Source organism: Stegostoma tigrinum, chromosome 7, assembly GCF_030684315.1.
Source record: "Stegostoma tigrinum isolate sSteTig4 chromosome 7, sSteTig4.hap1, whole genome shotgun sequence".
Lineage (NCBI taxonomy): Eukaryota > Metazoa > Chordata > Chondrichthyes > Orectolobiformes > Stegostomatidae > Stegostoma > Stegostoma tigrinum.
Genome location: NC_081360.1, coordinates 107,946,229 through 107,962,667, shown reverse-complemented (window position 1 = coordinate 107,962,667; position 16,439 = coordinate 107,946,229). Strand labels below are relative to the sequence as shown.

Below are 16,439 nucleotides of genomic sequence, written 5' to 3'. Positions count from 1 at the left end.
ACTCACCTCCTGACTCCTCAAAGTCTCTCTGCCATGTACAAGGCACAAGTCAGGAGTGTGATGGAATACTCCCCACTAGCCTTGATGAGTGCAGTCCCAACAACACTGAAGAAGCTTGACACCATCCAAGATAAAGCAGCCCACTTGATTGGCACTACATCCACAAGCATTCACTCCCTCCACCACCAATGCTCAGTCGTAGCAGTGTGTACTATTTACAATATTCACTGCAGCAATTCAGCATAGATCCCCACACATCACCTTCCAAACCCACGACCTATTCTCTCTAGAAGGTCAAGGGCATCAGACATATGGAAATACCACTCCCTCCAAGTTTCCCTCCAAGTCACTCACCATCTGGACTTGGAAATATATCACCATTCCTTCATTGTCAATGGATCAAAATCCTGGAATTCCCTCCCTAATAGCATTGTGGATCAACCCACAGCAAGTGGACTGCAGCAGTTCAAGAAGGCAGCTCACCACCACCTTCTCATGGGCAAGTAGGGATGGGCAATAAATGCTGGCCAGCCAGCGACGCCCACATCCCACACTTGTTGCCCTTCTTAAACAAAGGAACATTGGCTATTCTCCAGTCTTCTCAGACCTCATCTGTGGTTGAAGAGGATGTGAAGATCTCTGTAAAAGCCCTAGAAATCTCCTGCATTGCCTCCTTTAGTGTCCTGCGATAGATCTCATCAGGCTTTGGAGGCTTATCTACCTTAATGTTTTCCAAGACACCCAACTCTTCCTTAATATGGACACACCCCAGATAACAACATAATCCTTCCTAATCTTACCATCATCCATATCCTCTCCTTAGTGAATACCAATGCAAAGTACTAGGTAAGGACCTCCTCTACTTCCTTTGGTTCTTTGCATAAATTCTCTCATTTGTCCAAGAGTGGGCCTGTCCTTTCCCTAATTACCCTCTTGCTTCTAATACACATATAAAATGCCTAGGGATTCTCCTTAATCCTACTTGCTAAAAACATATAATAGCCTATTTTAGTCCTCCAAATTTCTTGATTTCTGCTTCCTTTATGTTCCACGAGAACCTTGATTTCAGTTTCCTAAACCTTACGTATGCTTCCCTCTCCTTTTTGACCAAACTTTTAATGCCTTTTCTCATCCAAGTTTTCTCAATCAAGCCATAGTTATCATTGATTCTCTTAGGAACCTGGTTGCCTTGAACTCTGATCAAATAGGCTTTAAAAGATTCCTGAATATTAGTTTGGATTAACATCAAATAGCCACCCCAATCTCATTAATATGGTTGTAATTACCAACCAGGCTGATAGTGCTGTCAAGAAGGCTTACAGTGTGTTAGGTTTTATTGGTAGAGCGATTGAGTTCCGAAGCCGTGATGTCATGCTGCAACTGTATAAAATGCTAGTGCGGCCTCATTTGGAATATTGCGCGCAGTTCTGGTTGCCCCATTACAGGAAGGATGTGGAAGCATTGGAAAAGGTGCAGAGGAGATTTACCAGGATGTTGCCTGGTCTGGAGCGAAGGCCCTATGAAGAAAGGCTGAGGGACTTGGGTCTGTTCTCATTGGAGAGAAGGAGGCTAAGCAGGGATTTATAGACATACAAGATGACCAGAGGATTAGATAGTGTGGACAGTGAGAGTCTTTTTCCGAGGATGATGACTTCAGCTTGTACAAGGGGACATAGCTACAAAGTGAGGGGTGATATTTAAGACAGATGTCAGAGGCAGGTTTTTTACTCAGAGTGGTAAGGGCGTGGAATGCCCTGCCTGCCAATGTTGTTATCTCAGCCACATTAGGGGCATTTAAACAGTCCTTGGATAAGCATATGGATGATGATGGGATAGTGTAGGGGGAGAGGCTTAGATTAGTTCACAGGTCGGCGCAACATCGAGTGCCGAAGGGCCTGTTCTGCGCTGTATTGCTCTACGTTCTATGTTCTATTACCCTTTCCCTAATTTATCACTTTCATACAAGAACCAGTCTTATGCTTATTCGTAAGTATCTTAACATTTTTATGGAATTATGGTTACTGTTTCCAAGTACTTCCCAACTGAAAGTTTGATCACAAATAACACGGTGTAGAGCTGGATGAACACAGCAGGCCAAGCTTTATCTGAGAAGCAGGAAGGCTGATGTTTTGGGTCAAGACCCTTCTTCAGAAATGGGAGAGGGGAAGGAGATTCTGAAATAAATATGGAGGGAGGGGGAGGTGGATAGAAGATGGATAAAGGAGAAGCTAGGTGGAGAGGAGAAAGACAGGTCAAAGAGGCGGGGTTGGAGCCAGTGAAGGTGAATGTAGGTGGGGAGCTAGGGAGAGGATAGAACATAGAACATAGAACATTACAGCACAGTACAGGCCCTTCGGCCCTCAATCTTGTGCCGACCTGTCATAACGATCTCAAGCCCATCTAACCTACACTATTCCATGTACGTCTATATGCTTATCCAATGACAACTTAAATGTACCTAAAGTTGGCGAAGCTACTACCGGTGCAGGCAAAGCGTTCCATTCCCTTACTACTCTGAGTAAAGAAACTACCTCTGACATCTGTCCTATATCTTTCACTCCTCAATTTAAAGCTATGCCCCCTCGTGCTCGCCGTCACCATCCTAGGAAAAAGGCTCTCCCTATCCACCCTATCTAACCCTCTGATTATTTTATATGTTTCAATTAAGTCACCTCTCAACCTTCTTCTCTCTAATGAAAACAGCCTCAAGTCCCTCATCCTTTCCTTGTAAGACCTTCCCTCCATACCAGGCAACATCCTAGTAAATCTCCTCTGCACCCTTTCCAAAGCTTCCATATCCTTCTTATAATGCGGTGACCAGAACTGTACACAATACTCCAAGTGTGGCCGCACCAGAGTTTTGTACAGCTTCACCATAACCTCTTGGGTCAGGAACTCGATCCCTCTATTAACAAACGCTAAAACACTGTATGCCTTCTTAGCAGCCCTGTCAATCTGGGTGGCAACTTTCAAGGATAGGTTGGTCCAGGGAGGACGGACAAGTCAAGGAGGCAGGATGAGGTTGGTGGTTAGGAGATAGGGGTGTGGCTTGAGGTCGGAAGAATGGTTAGGGAGGCGGGGACTAGCTGGGCTGGTTTTGGGATGCGGTCGGGGGAGGGGAGATTTTGAAGCTTGTGAAGTCCACATTGATACCCTTGGCCTGCAGGGTTCCCAAATGAAATATGAGATGCTGTTCCTGCAGCTTTCGGGTGGTGTCATTGTGACAATGTAGGAGGCCCAGGATGGACATGTCGTCCAAGAAGTGGGACGGGGAGTTGAAATGGTTCGTGACTAGGAGGTATAGTTGTTTGTTGTGAACTGAGCGTCGGTTGCTCACCTGGCCAGGCTCATTCCCAGTGTGAGTTCTAGTATGGCATCTTTCCGCATTGGACTATCTACCTCAGGAAACCTGCCAGGATGGACCTAACAAATTCTGCCATTCTCAGCCCTTGGCACTAAAAGAATCCTAGTCAATGCTGAGGAATTTAAAATCACCCACTGCAACAGCCCTGCTGTTTTTACATCTTTCCATGATCTGCTTACACATCTGTTCCTCTATCTTCCATTGCATAGCCTATAGTATACCCCATCATAATGGTTACACCTTTCTGATTCTTAAGTACTACCATATGGCCTTGCTGGATGAACTCTCCAAGATCTCCTCACTTAGTACAGCTGTGTCATTGTTCTTAATCGGTAATGCAACTCCCCCACCCTTTTTATATCCCTGTCCATCTCACCTGAAACATCTATACACTGGAACATTGAGCTGTTAGTCTGACTTTCTCTTATCCAAGTTTCTGTAGTGATCACCACACCATTGTCTAATGTATTAATCTAGACACAAGTTCACCTGCTTTTCTGTTATACTCCTTGTAGAGCAATTGTAAAGAGGTTAGCCAGGCGGATGTCATAGATTATGAGTTCCCTGATTGGGGCTGTTAAATTGGTTCAATCAGGGAGCCCTGTAGTAGCTGAAGCCCAACTGGATTTCAAACAGGCCCACAATAGGCTTTGTCATTAGAAAATGCAACAAGTGGAGCTTCGGACCTACAGGGCATCCCAATGGAATGGACGCCCTCGGCAGGCTGAATGAGTTTGATGGATGCCACTTGAATAAAAACAAATTGCATAGTCTCACTCAGGACATTACCTGATCAGAGAGACTCAAGGTCACAGCAAAACCCTCAGTCAAATGATAAAAATTTTCTTGAGGATCTGGGCTGGCAGGCCATCGTATTAGAACATAGAACATAGAACATTACAGCACAGTACAGGCCCTTCGGCCCTCAATGTTGTGCCGACTTGTCATACCAACGTGAAGCCCATCTAACCTACACTATTCCATGTACGTCCATATGCTCGTCCAATGACGACTTAAGTGTACTTAAAGTTGGCGAATCTACTACCGTTGCAGGCAAAGCGTTTCATTCCCTGACTACCCGGTATGCAGACTCGAGACAGCAAAAGAGTCTCACTTGACCTAAACTGAGTAAGAGAACTCACAGGCCAGTATCCAGCAGAGCGCACATCCTGGAAAGTCCACCGACAGCTGGTTTGGAACAGTTAAATTGCTGATCAACATCCAAATCAGAACCATTCAAAATAAATGATTTTGAAATTTATATTTAAGTTTTATTGTCATAGGACAATAAGTACAGGATACAAAAGTACAGTGAAAAGTGCACAATTTCGCCACGCGGTGCCATCTGAGACACAAAGTACCTAAGTACAAAATCTTTGCTGCAGAAGTAGAAGCATAAATAAATGTTAAAAAGTTCAGCTCAAGTCTTCTAAGTGGAAAAGTAGACACATTAAGAGATAAAGTTAAAATAGCTAACATTACAGACTTTTCTTAAGCTGTGGATGTGCAGAAGCTCCAAGCTGCACTTTTCTTAACAGGGCTCGCTCTTCCCTGTGATGAGTATACGACCCCCAGCCATTGCCGTTGCTGCTTCTACGACCAAGCTCCGAAGACCAGAAAAAACCAAAAGAAAGAAAGAAAAAAGCGAGAAGAAAAGAAAGAAGAAAGAAAGAAAGAAAAGCAGTTGGAGCAGATGAGCTCCAGTCAGGACCCCTAGTCTGCAGTCATCTTGGAGCTCCTGTTAATAACTGGGAAGATCAAAAATGAACATTTAGAGAACATGGACATAGTACTCAAATATTTCTCCAAGATAAGTGTATGCCTTAGGAGGGAAAAATGTGTATTCTGGGCACTCCAATGTTCTACTTAGTCTACTGAGATGACAACACCGGGTTGCACTCATTGCAAGATAAACACAGAACAATGCAGCACAGTACAGGCACTTCGGTCCACAACGTTGTGCTGAACTATTACCCTAATCGTAAGGTCTATCTAACCTCCACCCCTCCATTATACTATCATCCATGCACCTTTCTAATAGCTGCTTAAATGCCCCTAATGAGGCCGACTCCACTACCCTCTCCGGCAATGCATTCCACGCCCCTTACACTCTCTGAGTAAAGAACCTACCTCTGACTGCTCCCCGAATCTACCTCCACTTAACTATGCCCCCTCATAATAGCTACCTCCACCCCAGGAAAAAGTCTCTAGCTGTCTACTCTATCTGTACCTCTGATCATTTCGCACACCACTATCAAGTCACCTCTCATCCTTCATTGTTCTGAAGAATAAAGCCCTAGGTCTCTCAAACTTTCCTCGTAAGACCTTCCGTCCATTCCAGGCAACATCCTGGTAAATCTCCTCTGCACCTTTTCCAACACTTCCATATCTTTTCTGCAATGAGGCGACCAGAACTAGACTCAATACTCCTGATGTGGCTGAACCAGGCTATTGTATAAGTGCTAATGGGAACTACAGATGCTGGAGAATCCAAGAAATCGAAATGCGAAGTTGGATGAACACAGCAGGCCAAGCAGCATCTCAGGAGCACAAAAGCTGACGTTTTGGGCCTAGACCCTTCATCAGAGAGGGGAATGGGGAGAGGATTCTGGAATAAATAGGGAGAGAGGGGGAGGCGGACCAAAGATGGAGAGAAAAGAAGATAGGTGGAGAGGAGAGTATAGGTGGGGAGGTAGGGAGGGGATAGGTCAGTCCAGGGAAGACGGACAGGTCAAGCAGGCGGGATGAGGTAGTAGGTAGGAAATGGAGGTGTGGCCTGAGGTGGGAGGAAGGGATGGGTGAGAGGAAGAACAAGTTAGGGAAGTGGAGACAGGCTGCGCTGGTTTTGGGATGCAGTGGGGGGAGGGGACAAGCCAGGCTGGTTTTGTGATGCAGTGGGGGGACGGGACGAACTGGGCTGGTTTTGGGATGCGGTGGGGGAAGGGGAGATTTTGAAGCTCGTGAAGTCCACATTGATACCATTGGGCTGCAGGGTTCCCAATCGGAATATGAGTTGCTGTTCTTGCAACCTTCGAGTGGCATCATTGTGGAAATGCAGGAGGCCCATGATGGACATGTTGTCTGAGGAATGGGAGGGGGAGTTAAAATGGTTCGCGACTGGGAGGTGCAGTTGTTTATTGCGAACTGAGCAGAGGTGTTCTGCAAAGCAGTCCCCAAGCGTCCACTTGGTTGCCCCAATGTAGAGGAAGCCACACCAAGTACAACTGATACAGTATACCACATTGGCAGATGTGCTTAATATGGAAGGTAATCTTGGGGCCGGGGATGGGGGTGAGGGAGGAGGTGTGGGGACAAGTGTAGCACTTCCTGCGGTTGCAGGGGAAGGTGCCAGGCGTGATGGGGTTGGAGGGGAGTGTGGAGCAGACAAGGGAGTCACGGAGAGAGTGGTCTCTCCGGAAGGCAGACAAGGGTGGGGATGGAAAAATGGCTTGGGTGGTGGGGTCTTTGTAACAAAGAACAGCCCTCTGCATTGTCCACAATGTGATCCACCTTTGTATCATCCATGAACTTGCCAATCCACCCTCACATTGCTTCATTCCAAATCATTTACAAAAATCACAAATAGAAGAGGACCCAGGATAGACCCTTGTGGTGCACCACTCGTAACAGAGGGTCTTCTAAGGGTCAGCCAAGTCTGAATCCAATCTGCCACATTTCCCCCTATTCCATGCATCCTTATCTTCTGCATGATCCTACCATGGAGAGCTTTTATCAAACTTCTTACTTAAATGCATGTATACCACATCCACTGCTCTACCTTCATCCACGTATTTGGTCACCTCTTCAAAGAACTCAATAAGGTTTGTGAGACATGATCTACCCCTCACAAATCCATGCTGACTATCACAAATCAAACTGTGCCTTCTAAGTGATCATAGATCCTATCTCTCAGAGCCCTTTTCAATAACTTGCCACCGCTGATATAAGACTAACTGACCTGTAATTTCTGGGTTACCCCTATTCCCTTTTTTGAACAAGGGAATGACGTTTGCCTCTCTCCAACCTTCTGGCACTATACCTGTGGACAGTGAGGATGAAAAGATCATCGCCAAAGGCCCTACGATCTCTTTCCTCACTTCCCATAGAATTCTTGGATAAATCCCATCAACTCCGGCGGACTTGTCTATCTTCAACTTCCTCAAAATTCCTAGTGCATCTTCCTTACTAACATCGACCTCCTCGAGCCTCCAAGCCTGTTGCACACTGTCCTCCCCTACAACTCGGTCCCTCTTAGTTGTGAATACCAAAGAAAAGTATTCATTAAGGACCTCTCTGTGCACAAGTTTCCTTTACAATCCTTGATCAGCCCTATCCTTTCTCTGGTCATTCTCTTATTCCTCATGTACATGTAAAAAGCATTGGAGTTTTCCTTGATCCTATAAAGTGAGGGCAATCGAATGTGACCCAGCTTCCACATCTGTACTGGAGGTTAGATCTTTCCTTGTGTTGGTGAATTATTATTATGGTCTTCACCCAGAGAGTTGTGAGCGCATGGAATAGTTTACCAGTGGTAGTCGTGGAAGCGGAGTCATTAGTGACATTTAAGCGACTGCTGGACATGCACATGGACAGCAGTGAATTGAGGGGAATGTAGGTTAGGTTATTTTACTTTTGGATTAGAATTATTCCACGGCACAACATCGTGGGCTGAAGGGCCTGTACTGTGCTGTACTTTTCTATGTTCTATGTTCTATGAAAATTCATACATAACCTTGCTTCCATCCTGGCACCCTTACATCTGCTATTGAGAAAGGGTCAGCCTTTGAAATGGTCTCATAGCCATTAAGGAAGTTAAGAAGCAGCTAGTGTCATCAAAGATGTTGGCACACTATGATACCAAGTGAGACACTGAGCTGACATGTGATCATGTGATGCTCATTAGCATATGCTCACTGGATTTTGGCTGATGCCAAATGAAAATATGACAAGATAGGGAAGGAAAGTTTGGTGATCATTTTTCATGTGGGCAAGTTCCACCAATACATTTCTGCATGTAAATTTGTAACAGTAACGGATGACAAATCCCTACTCAGGCTACTTAAAGAGGATAGGGCCATGTCGCCTAGAGCTTCTAGTCAAATTTGGCCATGGGCTCTTATTCTGAGTGTGCACATGTACAAGATGGAACACTGTCATGGAGGTTAAGACCATAAGACCATAAGGCACAGGAGTGGAAGTAAGGCCATTCGGCCCATCAAGTCAACTCTGCCATTTAAATCATGGCTGATCGGCATTTCAACTCCACTTCCCTGCACTCTCCCCGTAGCCCTTGATTCCTTCTGAGATCAAGAATTTGTCAATCTCTGCCTTGAAGGCATCCAACGTCCCAGCCTCCACTGCACTCCGTGGCAATGATTTCCACAAGCCCACTACTCTCTGACTGAAGAAATGTCGTCTCATTTCAGTTTTAGATTCACCCACTCTAATTTTAAGGCTGTGCCCATGGGTCCTAGACTCCCCGCTTAACGGAAACAACTTCCTAGCGTCCACCCCTTCTAAACCATACATTAGCTTGTAAGTTTCTATTAGATCTCCCCTCAACCTTCTAAACTCTAATGAGTAAAATCCCAGGATCCTTAGCCGTTCAACATACGTTAAACCTACCATTCCAGGGTTCATCCGTGTGAATCTCTACTGGATACGCTCCAGGGCTTGTCCTTCCTGAGGTGTGGAGTCCAAAATTGGACACAGTATTCTAAATCGGGCCTAACTACAGCTTTATAAAGCCTCAGAAGCACATCGCTGCTTTTATATTCCAACCCTCTTGAGATAAACGACAACATTACATTCGCTTTCTTAATCATGGACTCTACCTGCAAGTTAACCTTTAGACAATCCTGGACCGACACTCCCAGATCCCTTTGTACTTCTGCTTTGCGAATTTTCTTACCGTTTAGAAAATAGTCCATGCATGTATTCTTTTTACCAAAGTGCAAAACCTCACATTTACTCACATTGAATTTCATCAGCCATTTCCTGGACCACTCTCCTAAACTGTCTAAATCTTTCTGCAGCTTCCCCACCTCCTCAGTACTACCTGCCTATCCACCTATCTTTGTATCATCGGCAAACTTCGCCAGAATGTCCCCAGTCCCTTCATCCAGATCATTAATATACAAGGTGAACAGCCCCAACACTGAACCCTGCGGGACACCACTCGTCACCGGTTGCCATTTCGAAAAAGAGCCTTTTATCCCAACGCTCTGCCTTCTGTCAGACAGCCAATCATCAATCCAAGCCAGTAGCTCACCTCGAACACCATGGGCCCTCACCTTGCTCAGCAGCCTCCCGTGAGGCACCCTATCAAAGGCCTTTTGGAAATCTAGATAGATAACATCTACTGGGTTTCCCTGGTCTAACATACTTGTTACCTCTTCAAAGAATTCCAACAGGTTTGTCAGGCACGATCTCCCCTTACTAAATCCATGCTGACTTGTTCTAATCTGACCCTGCACTTCCAGGAATTTAGAAATCTCATCCTTCACAATGGATTCTAGAATTTTACCAACTACTGAGGTTAGGCTAATCGGCCTATAATTTTCCATCTTTTGTCTTGATCCTTTCTTAAACAAGGGGGTTACAACAGAAATTTTCCAATAATCTAGGACTTTCCCTGACTCCAGTGACTTTTGAAAGATCACGACCAAAGCCTCCGCTATTTCCTCAGCCACCTCCCTCAGAACTCTAGGATGTAGCCCATCGGGGTCAGGAGATTTATCAATTTTTCGACCTTTTAGCTTTTCTAGCACTTTCTCTTTTGTAATGCCTACCATACTCAACTCTGCCCTCTGGCTCTCCCTAATTGTTGGCATACTACTCATGTCTTCCACCGTGAAGACTGACACAAAGTACTTATTAAGTTCTTCACCTATTTGCTTATCTCCCATCACTACCCTTCCAGCATCAATTTGGAGTGGCCCAATATCTACTTTTGCCTCTCGTTTGTTTCTTATGTATTGAAAGAAGCTTTTACTGTCATTTATAATATTATTAGATAGCCTACCCTCATATTTGATCCTCTCCTTCCTTATTTCTCTCTTTGTTTTCCTCTGTTTGTTTTTGCAGCCTTCCCAATCTTCTGATTTCCCAGTCCTCTTGGCCACTTTATAGGCTGTCTCTTTTTCTTTGATATATTTCCTGACTTCCTTTGTCAGCCATGGCTGTCTAATCCCACCCCGGATAATCTTTCTTTTCTTTGGGATGAATCTCTGTACTGTGTCCTCAATTACACCCAGAAACTCCTGCCGTTGTTGGTCTATTGTCTTCCCTGCTAGACTCTGCTTCCAGTTGATTTTCGTCAATTCCTCTCTCATGCCCCTGTAATTACCTTTATTTAACTGTAACACCATTACGTCCGATTTTGCTTTCTCTCTTTCAAACTGCAGATTGAACTCTACCATATTATGAATGCTGCCTCCTAAGTGTTAAGTGGCAAACACTGAAGCCTTGAGCAGTCTGCCACTGGCAAATACACCACTGGTGGTGCTGCCACTGGAAGAATCCAATTCTGGTTTTAAACCCTTCTGGTTACCTCTGACAATATCAGACTGTGGACACAAAAAGATCCTGGCTTGACAAAACTAAAACAGCTGGTGGCAATGGGGGAAATCAAAAAGGCCATCACAACTAGAATTGAAGCCTTTCTGGACCTGGTGAGACCAGATCACCACATAGGACAGCATATTATTATGGGCAGCAAGAGTGATTGTTTCAAACAAAGGTCACTGCCAGATACTGGCTGAACTCCACCAGGGTCAAATAGGGGTTTCCAAAATTAAGATATTGGCGAGAAGTTATGTCTGGTGCCAGGACTGAATGCAGACATACCCACATTAGTTGTCAGTGCCCAGAGAGCCAACAGGGACAAAAATTACCACCAGCAACTCCACTACATTTGTATGAATGGCCAGGTAAACCCTGGATGTAGTTACATGTCAACAATGCTGGTGCTATCATGGGTTACTTGCTTTTGGTCTTTGTGGATGCCCATTCAAAGTGGTCGGACATGCACGAAGTTCATTTGTCAAACATGTCGATGACAACTGAAAAGCTACAAGCATCTTTTTCAATAAATGAGTCCTGGAGGTGTTAGTCACTGACAATGGGCCAGCATTGACCAGCAGAGAATTTCAGTGTTTCCTAAAATTAAATGGCATTCAGCATGTAAGGACAGATCCATACCATCCATCATTCAATGGTACAAAGAACAAAGAAAATTATAGTACAGAAACAGGGTCTTCGGCCCTCCAAGCCTGCACCAGCATTCTACCCGTCACAACTAAAACCCCCTACACTTCCAAGCACTGTATTCCTCTATTTTAATCCTATTCAGATATTTGTCAAGACACCTTTTAAAAGTCACTATAGTATCTGCTTCCACTACATCCTCCGGCAGCGAGCTCAGGCACCCACCACCCTCTGTGTCAAAAACTTGCGTTGTAAATCACCATTAAACTTTGCCCCTCACATCTTGAACCCATGACACTGGTAACTGCTCTTCCACCTTGGGGAAAGGCTTCTGACTGTCTAGTCTGTCCAGGCCCTTCATAATCCTGTAGACCTCTATCAAGTCGCCCGTCAACCTCCATCAGTGAGAACAACCCAAGTTTCTCCAACCTCTCCTCATAGCTAATGCCCTCCATACCAGGCAACATCCTGGTAAATCTTTTCTGTACCCTCTCCAAAGTCACCACATCCTTCTGGTAGTGTGGCGACCAGAATTGAACACAATATTCCAATTGCAGCCTAACTAAGGTTCAATGAAGCTGCAACATTACCTGTCAATTTTTAAACTCAATGCCCCAGCTGGTGAAGGCAAACATGCCACATAATGGGATAATGGGAACTGCAGATGCTGGAGAATTCCAAGATAATAAAATGTGAGGCTGGATGAACACAGCAGGCCAAGCAGCATCTCAGGAGCACAAAAGCTGACGTTTCGGGCCTAGACCCTTCATCAGAGAGGGGGATGGGGAGAGGGAACTGGAATAAATAGGGAGAGAGGGGGAGGCGGACCAAAGATGGAGAGCAAAGTAGATAGGTGGAGAGAGTATAGGTGGGGAGGTAGGGAGGGGATAGGTCAGTCCAGGGAAGACGGACAGGTCAAGGAGGTGGGATGAGGTTAGTAGGTAGATGGGGGTGCGGCTTGGGGTGGGAGGAAGAGATGGGTGAGAGGAAGAACTGGTTAGGGAGGCAGAGACAGGTTGGACTGGTTTTGGGATGCAGTGGGTGGGGGGGAAGAGCTGGGCTGGTTGTGTGGTGCAGTGGGGGGAGGGGACGAACTGGGGTGGTTTGGGGATGCAGTTGGGGAAGGGGAGATTTTGAAACTGGTGAAGTCCACATTGATACCATTAGGCTGCAGGGTTTCCAGGTGGAATATGAGGTGCTGTTCCTGCAACCTTCGGGTGGCGTCATTGCGGCACTGCAGGAGGCCCATGATGGACATGTCATCTAAAGAATGGAGGGGGAGTTGAAATGGTTTGCGACTGGGAAGTGCAGTTGTTTGTTGCGAACTGAGCGGAGGTGTTCTGCAAAGCGGTCTCCAAGCCTCCGCTTGGTTTCCCCAATGTAGAGGTAGCCACACTGGGTACAGTTTTTGCATTATACCACATTGGCAGATGTGCAGGTGAACCTCTGCTCAATGCGGAATGTCATCTTGGGGCCTGGGATAGGGGTGAGGGAGGAGGTGTGGTGGCAAGTGTAGCATTTCCTGCGGTTGCAGGGGAAGGTGCCGGGTGTGGTGGGGTTGGAGGGCAGTGTGGAGTGAATAAGGGAGTCACGGAGAGAGTGGTCTCTCCGGAAAGCAGACAAGGGTGGGGATGGAAAAATGTCTTGGGTGGCGGAGTCGGATTGTAAATGGCGGAAGTGTCGGAGGATGATGCATTGTATCCGGAGGTTGGTAGGGTGGTGTGTGAGAACGAGGGGAATTCTCTTTGGGCGGTTGTGGCGGGGGCGGGGTGTGAGGGATGTGTTGCAGTAAATACGGGAGACGCGTTCAAGGGCGTTCTCGATCACTGTGGGGGGAAAGTTGCGGTCCTTGAAGAACTTGGACATCTGGGATGTGCGGGAGTGGAATGTCTTATCGTGGGAGCAGATGCGGCGGAGGCGGAGGAATTGGGAATAGGGGATGGAATTTCGCGTCTCCCGTATTTCCCGCAACACATCCCTCACACCCCGCCTGCAGCCTAATGGTATCAATGTGGACTTCACCAACTTCAAAATCTCCCCTTCCCCAACTGCATCCCTAAACCAGCCCAGTTCGTCCCCTCCCCCCACTGCACCACACAACCAGCCCAGCTCTTCCCCCCCACCCACTGCATCCCAAAACCAGTCCAACCTGTCTCTGCCTCCCTAACCGGTTCTTCCTCTCACCCATCCCTTCCTCCCACCCCAAGCCGCACCCCCATCTACCTACTAACCTCATCCCACCTCCTTGACCTGTCCGTCTTCCCTGGACTGACCTATCCCCTCCCTATCTCCCCACCTATACTCTCTCCACCTATCTTTACTCTCCATCTTCGGTCCGCCTCCCCCTCTCTCCCTATTTATTCCAGTTCCCTCTCCCCATCCCCCTCTCTGATGAAGGGTCTAGGCCCGAAACGTCAGCTTTTGTGCTCCTAAGATGCTGCTTGGCCTGCTGTGTTTATCCAGCCTCACATTTTATTATCATGCCATATACCTTGTTGACTACTTTTTCTATCTGTGTTTGCCACTTTCAGTGACCTGTGTACCTGTACCCTCAGATCCCTCTGCCTATCAGTACTCTTAAGAGTTTATTCATCTTGCAAGCTCACCTCTGACCCCATGAGACTTAACCTTCTGTATCAGCCTGTTATGAGGGAAAGTAGCCTGGGCTCATCCTGGTCTGTTGGAAAGAGCAGTGAAACTTTGAAGGCAGGCTTAAAGAGGCAGCCTACAGCTTCACTAGATACCAAGCTGTCCCAATTTCTATTAGGTTATTGGGCCACCCCTCACGCAACTACAGAGACAGGTTCAGCAGAGTTGTTAATACAGAGAACACTCCGCACCAGGTTAGACTTGATTTTCTCATTTCAGGGTAGGGAAGAGTGAAACAGCAAAAGGAATACCAATGCCGGATACAAGACTCCTCTAAGCGAGAGACACTGTTTACTTCATGGTACAAAGTTTGGTGTTGAATCCTTAGGAAACGTCCTGCATGGGTAGGAATCGTGGTCAATGTGAAGTCAGGTCCCAGGATGTACAATGTTTGGGTAGGAAAGGGGGTCCTGAACAAGTACGTTGACCACATGAAAGCAGCAACCTCACAAATGGGGCAGGAGCAAAATACACCCTGTCCCTCCGAACATCCAGCAAGTCTGTCAAAACCCATGGGCTCCCCCCCTCCACCTAACATCGAAGATACCACAGAAGACAAGATGGACATGACAGATGTCGCCACCTCAGTGCTATAACCACCAGAAGATGAAAAGTGTCAGCAATTCTGGTATTCTGAGAGCAGACTCTGAAGAAACTGTATTAGATTCAAGGACTTTTTACGTGTAAATAACAGGTGACTTGATGACAGGATACCGACCTCTATGGAGTTATTTCAATGTCTGGTGCCATGGGCTGAGACGCTCCAGGCACAAGAGACAAGCTATGGTCTGAAACATGCTGCCAGTATCCAAAACAGAGTCAGAGGAAACCAGAACTAGTACAAAAATGCCTATGTTCCAGGGCTTAGAAGGGGACGGACATGGTGATTGGAACAAGTATGATTTCCCTGATTGGGGCCGTTAACCTGGTCTAATCAGAGAGCCCTGGCCTAACAGATATAAATAGGATGTCAGGGGTTCTGTTCACACTAGGGTCCAGCTCTGTGTTAGCTGGGTCACTGCCTAGTATTGCGTGCATGTAAATAAAGGGTGACTTGGTGACAGGTTTTCGGACTATGTGGAGTTATTTCACCTTACATTAAAATAAACGTACTTCAGAGTGTCAGCCGCATTATGCTTATTAACCTGGCCCCACGTGCCCTTCCTATTAGTCTTAGTGGATTTAACATTAACCTTCTCAATCACTCCAAACACTGACCTACTACTCCATTTCCCACAGCCCTGCCAGACTAAGTTAAATCCTCCAAAGTGGTACTACCAAACCTCCCTGCTTGGATAGTGCCCTCCCTCCTGCATTAACTCTTCACCATACATTCATCTAGACTAACTTCTGTACTCATTAGCATGTGGCACCAGAAGTTGAAGTAACTCCAAAGAGGTCGGTATCCTATCATCAAGTCACCTGTTATTTACACATGAAAAGTCCTTGAATCTAATATTGTTTCTTCAGAGTCTGCTCTCAGAATACCAGAATAGCTGACACTTTTCATGTCAGCCAGGGCTCCTTGAGTGGACTAGATTAACAGTCCCAATCAGGCAACTCATATCCTGGCTGTTCTATAGTTCTCTGGCACCTCTCCTGCAGCCAGACAGAAATTGAAAATTAATGCCAGCTCCCCTCCTGTTCTCCCCCCTTTCCTTACTCAACAGCTTATATTTCATTAATTTCATCCAGCCCTGGAGGTTTACCTTCTTTAAATCTTGCCAGAAAACTCAGAACCTCCTCTTCTTGGTGCTAATTTTTAAAATGATATCAAAGTACTACTCCCTGATTTCTACACCCGCATTGTCCCTCGCACTAGAGATCACTGACACCAAGTATTCTTTTGGAATTTTACCTCTGTCTTCCAACTCCACATACAAATTACCACTGCAGTCCATAATGGGGCCCCACTATTTGTACATTTACCACAACGTACTTGTAAAATAACTCAGCATTTTCCTTGATTTTTAACTTGCCTTTATTCATTCACATCCCATTTGTGTTCTCCAAATTTCCATTTTAAGTTCCCTTTGTACATTCTGCACTCCAGGGCTTTAGATGTTTTGAGTCTTCTGTATCTTCCGTAAGCCTCCTTTTTACTTTAACATCCCTCAATATCCAAGTTTGCTGGACTTCTAACTTTGCTGTTAGAATATGGAACACAGAATAGTACAGCACAGTGCAAACCTACGATGTTGTGCCGAACTTTTACCCT

At 46.0% G+C, this 16,439-nt stretch overlaps 1 protein-coding gene across 2 annotated transcripts in view; it reads right to left on the bottom strand.

Moving 5' to 3' along the window:
- LOC125454384 (E3 ubiquitin-protein ligase MARCHF4-like) overlaps positions 1-16,439 on the bottom strand; it is a 177,704-nt gene that overhangs the window by 32,041 nt on the left and 129,224 nt on the right. Inside the window, exon 5 of one of the 2 annotated variants that reach the window (XM_059647632.1) lies at positions 4,890-5,112. The exons of the other annotated variant lie outside the window; for it this stretch is intronic. Coding sequence (XP_059503615.1) covers positions 5,106-5,112 — 7 coding nt within the window. The 3' untranslated portion in view covers positions 4,890-5,105. Of the gene's footprint in view, positions 1-4,889; positions 5,113-16,439 lie in introns of those variants that run through there. 2 annotated transcript variants of the gene reach the window in all.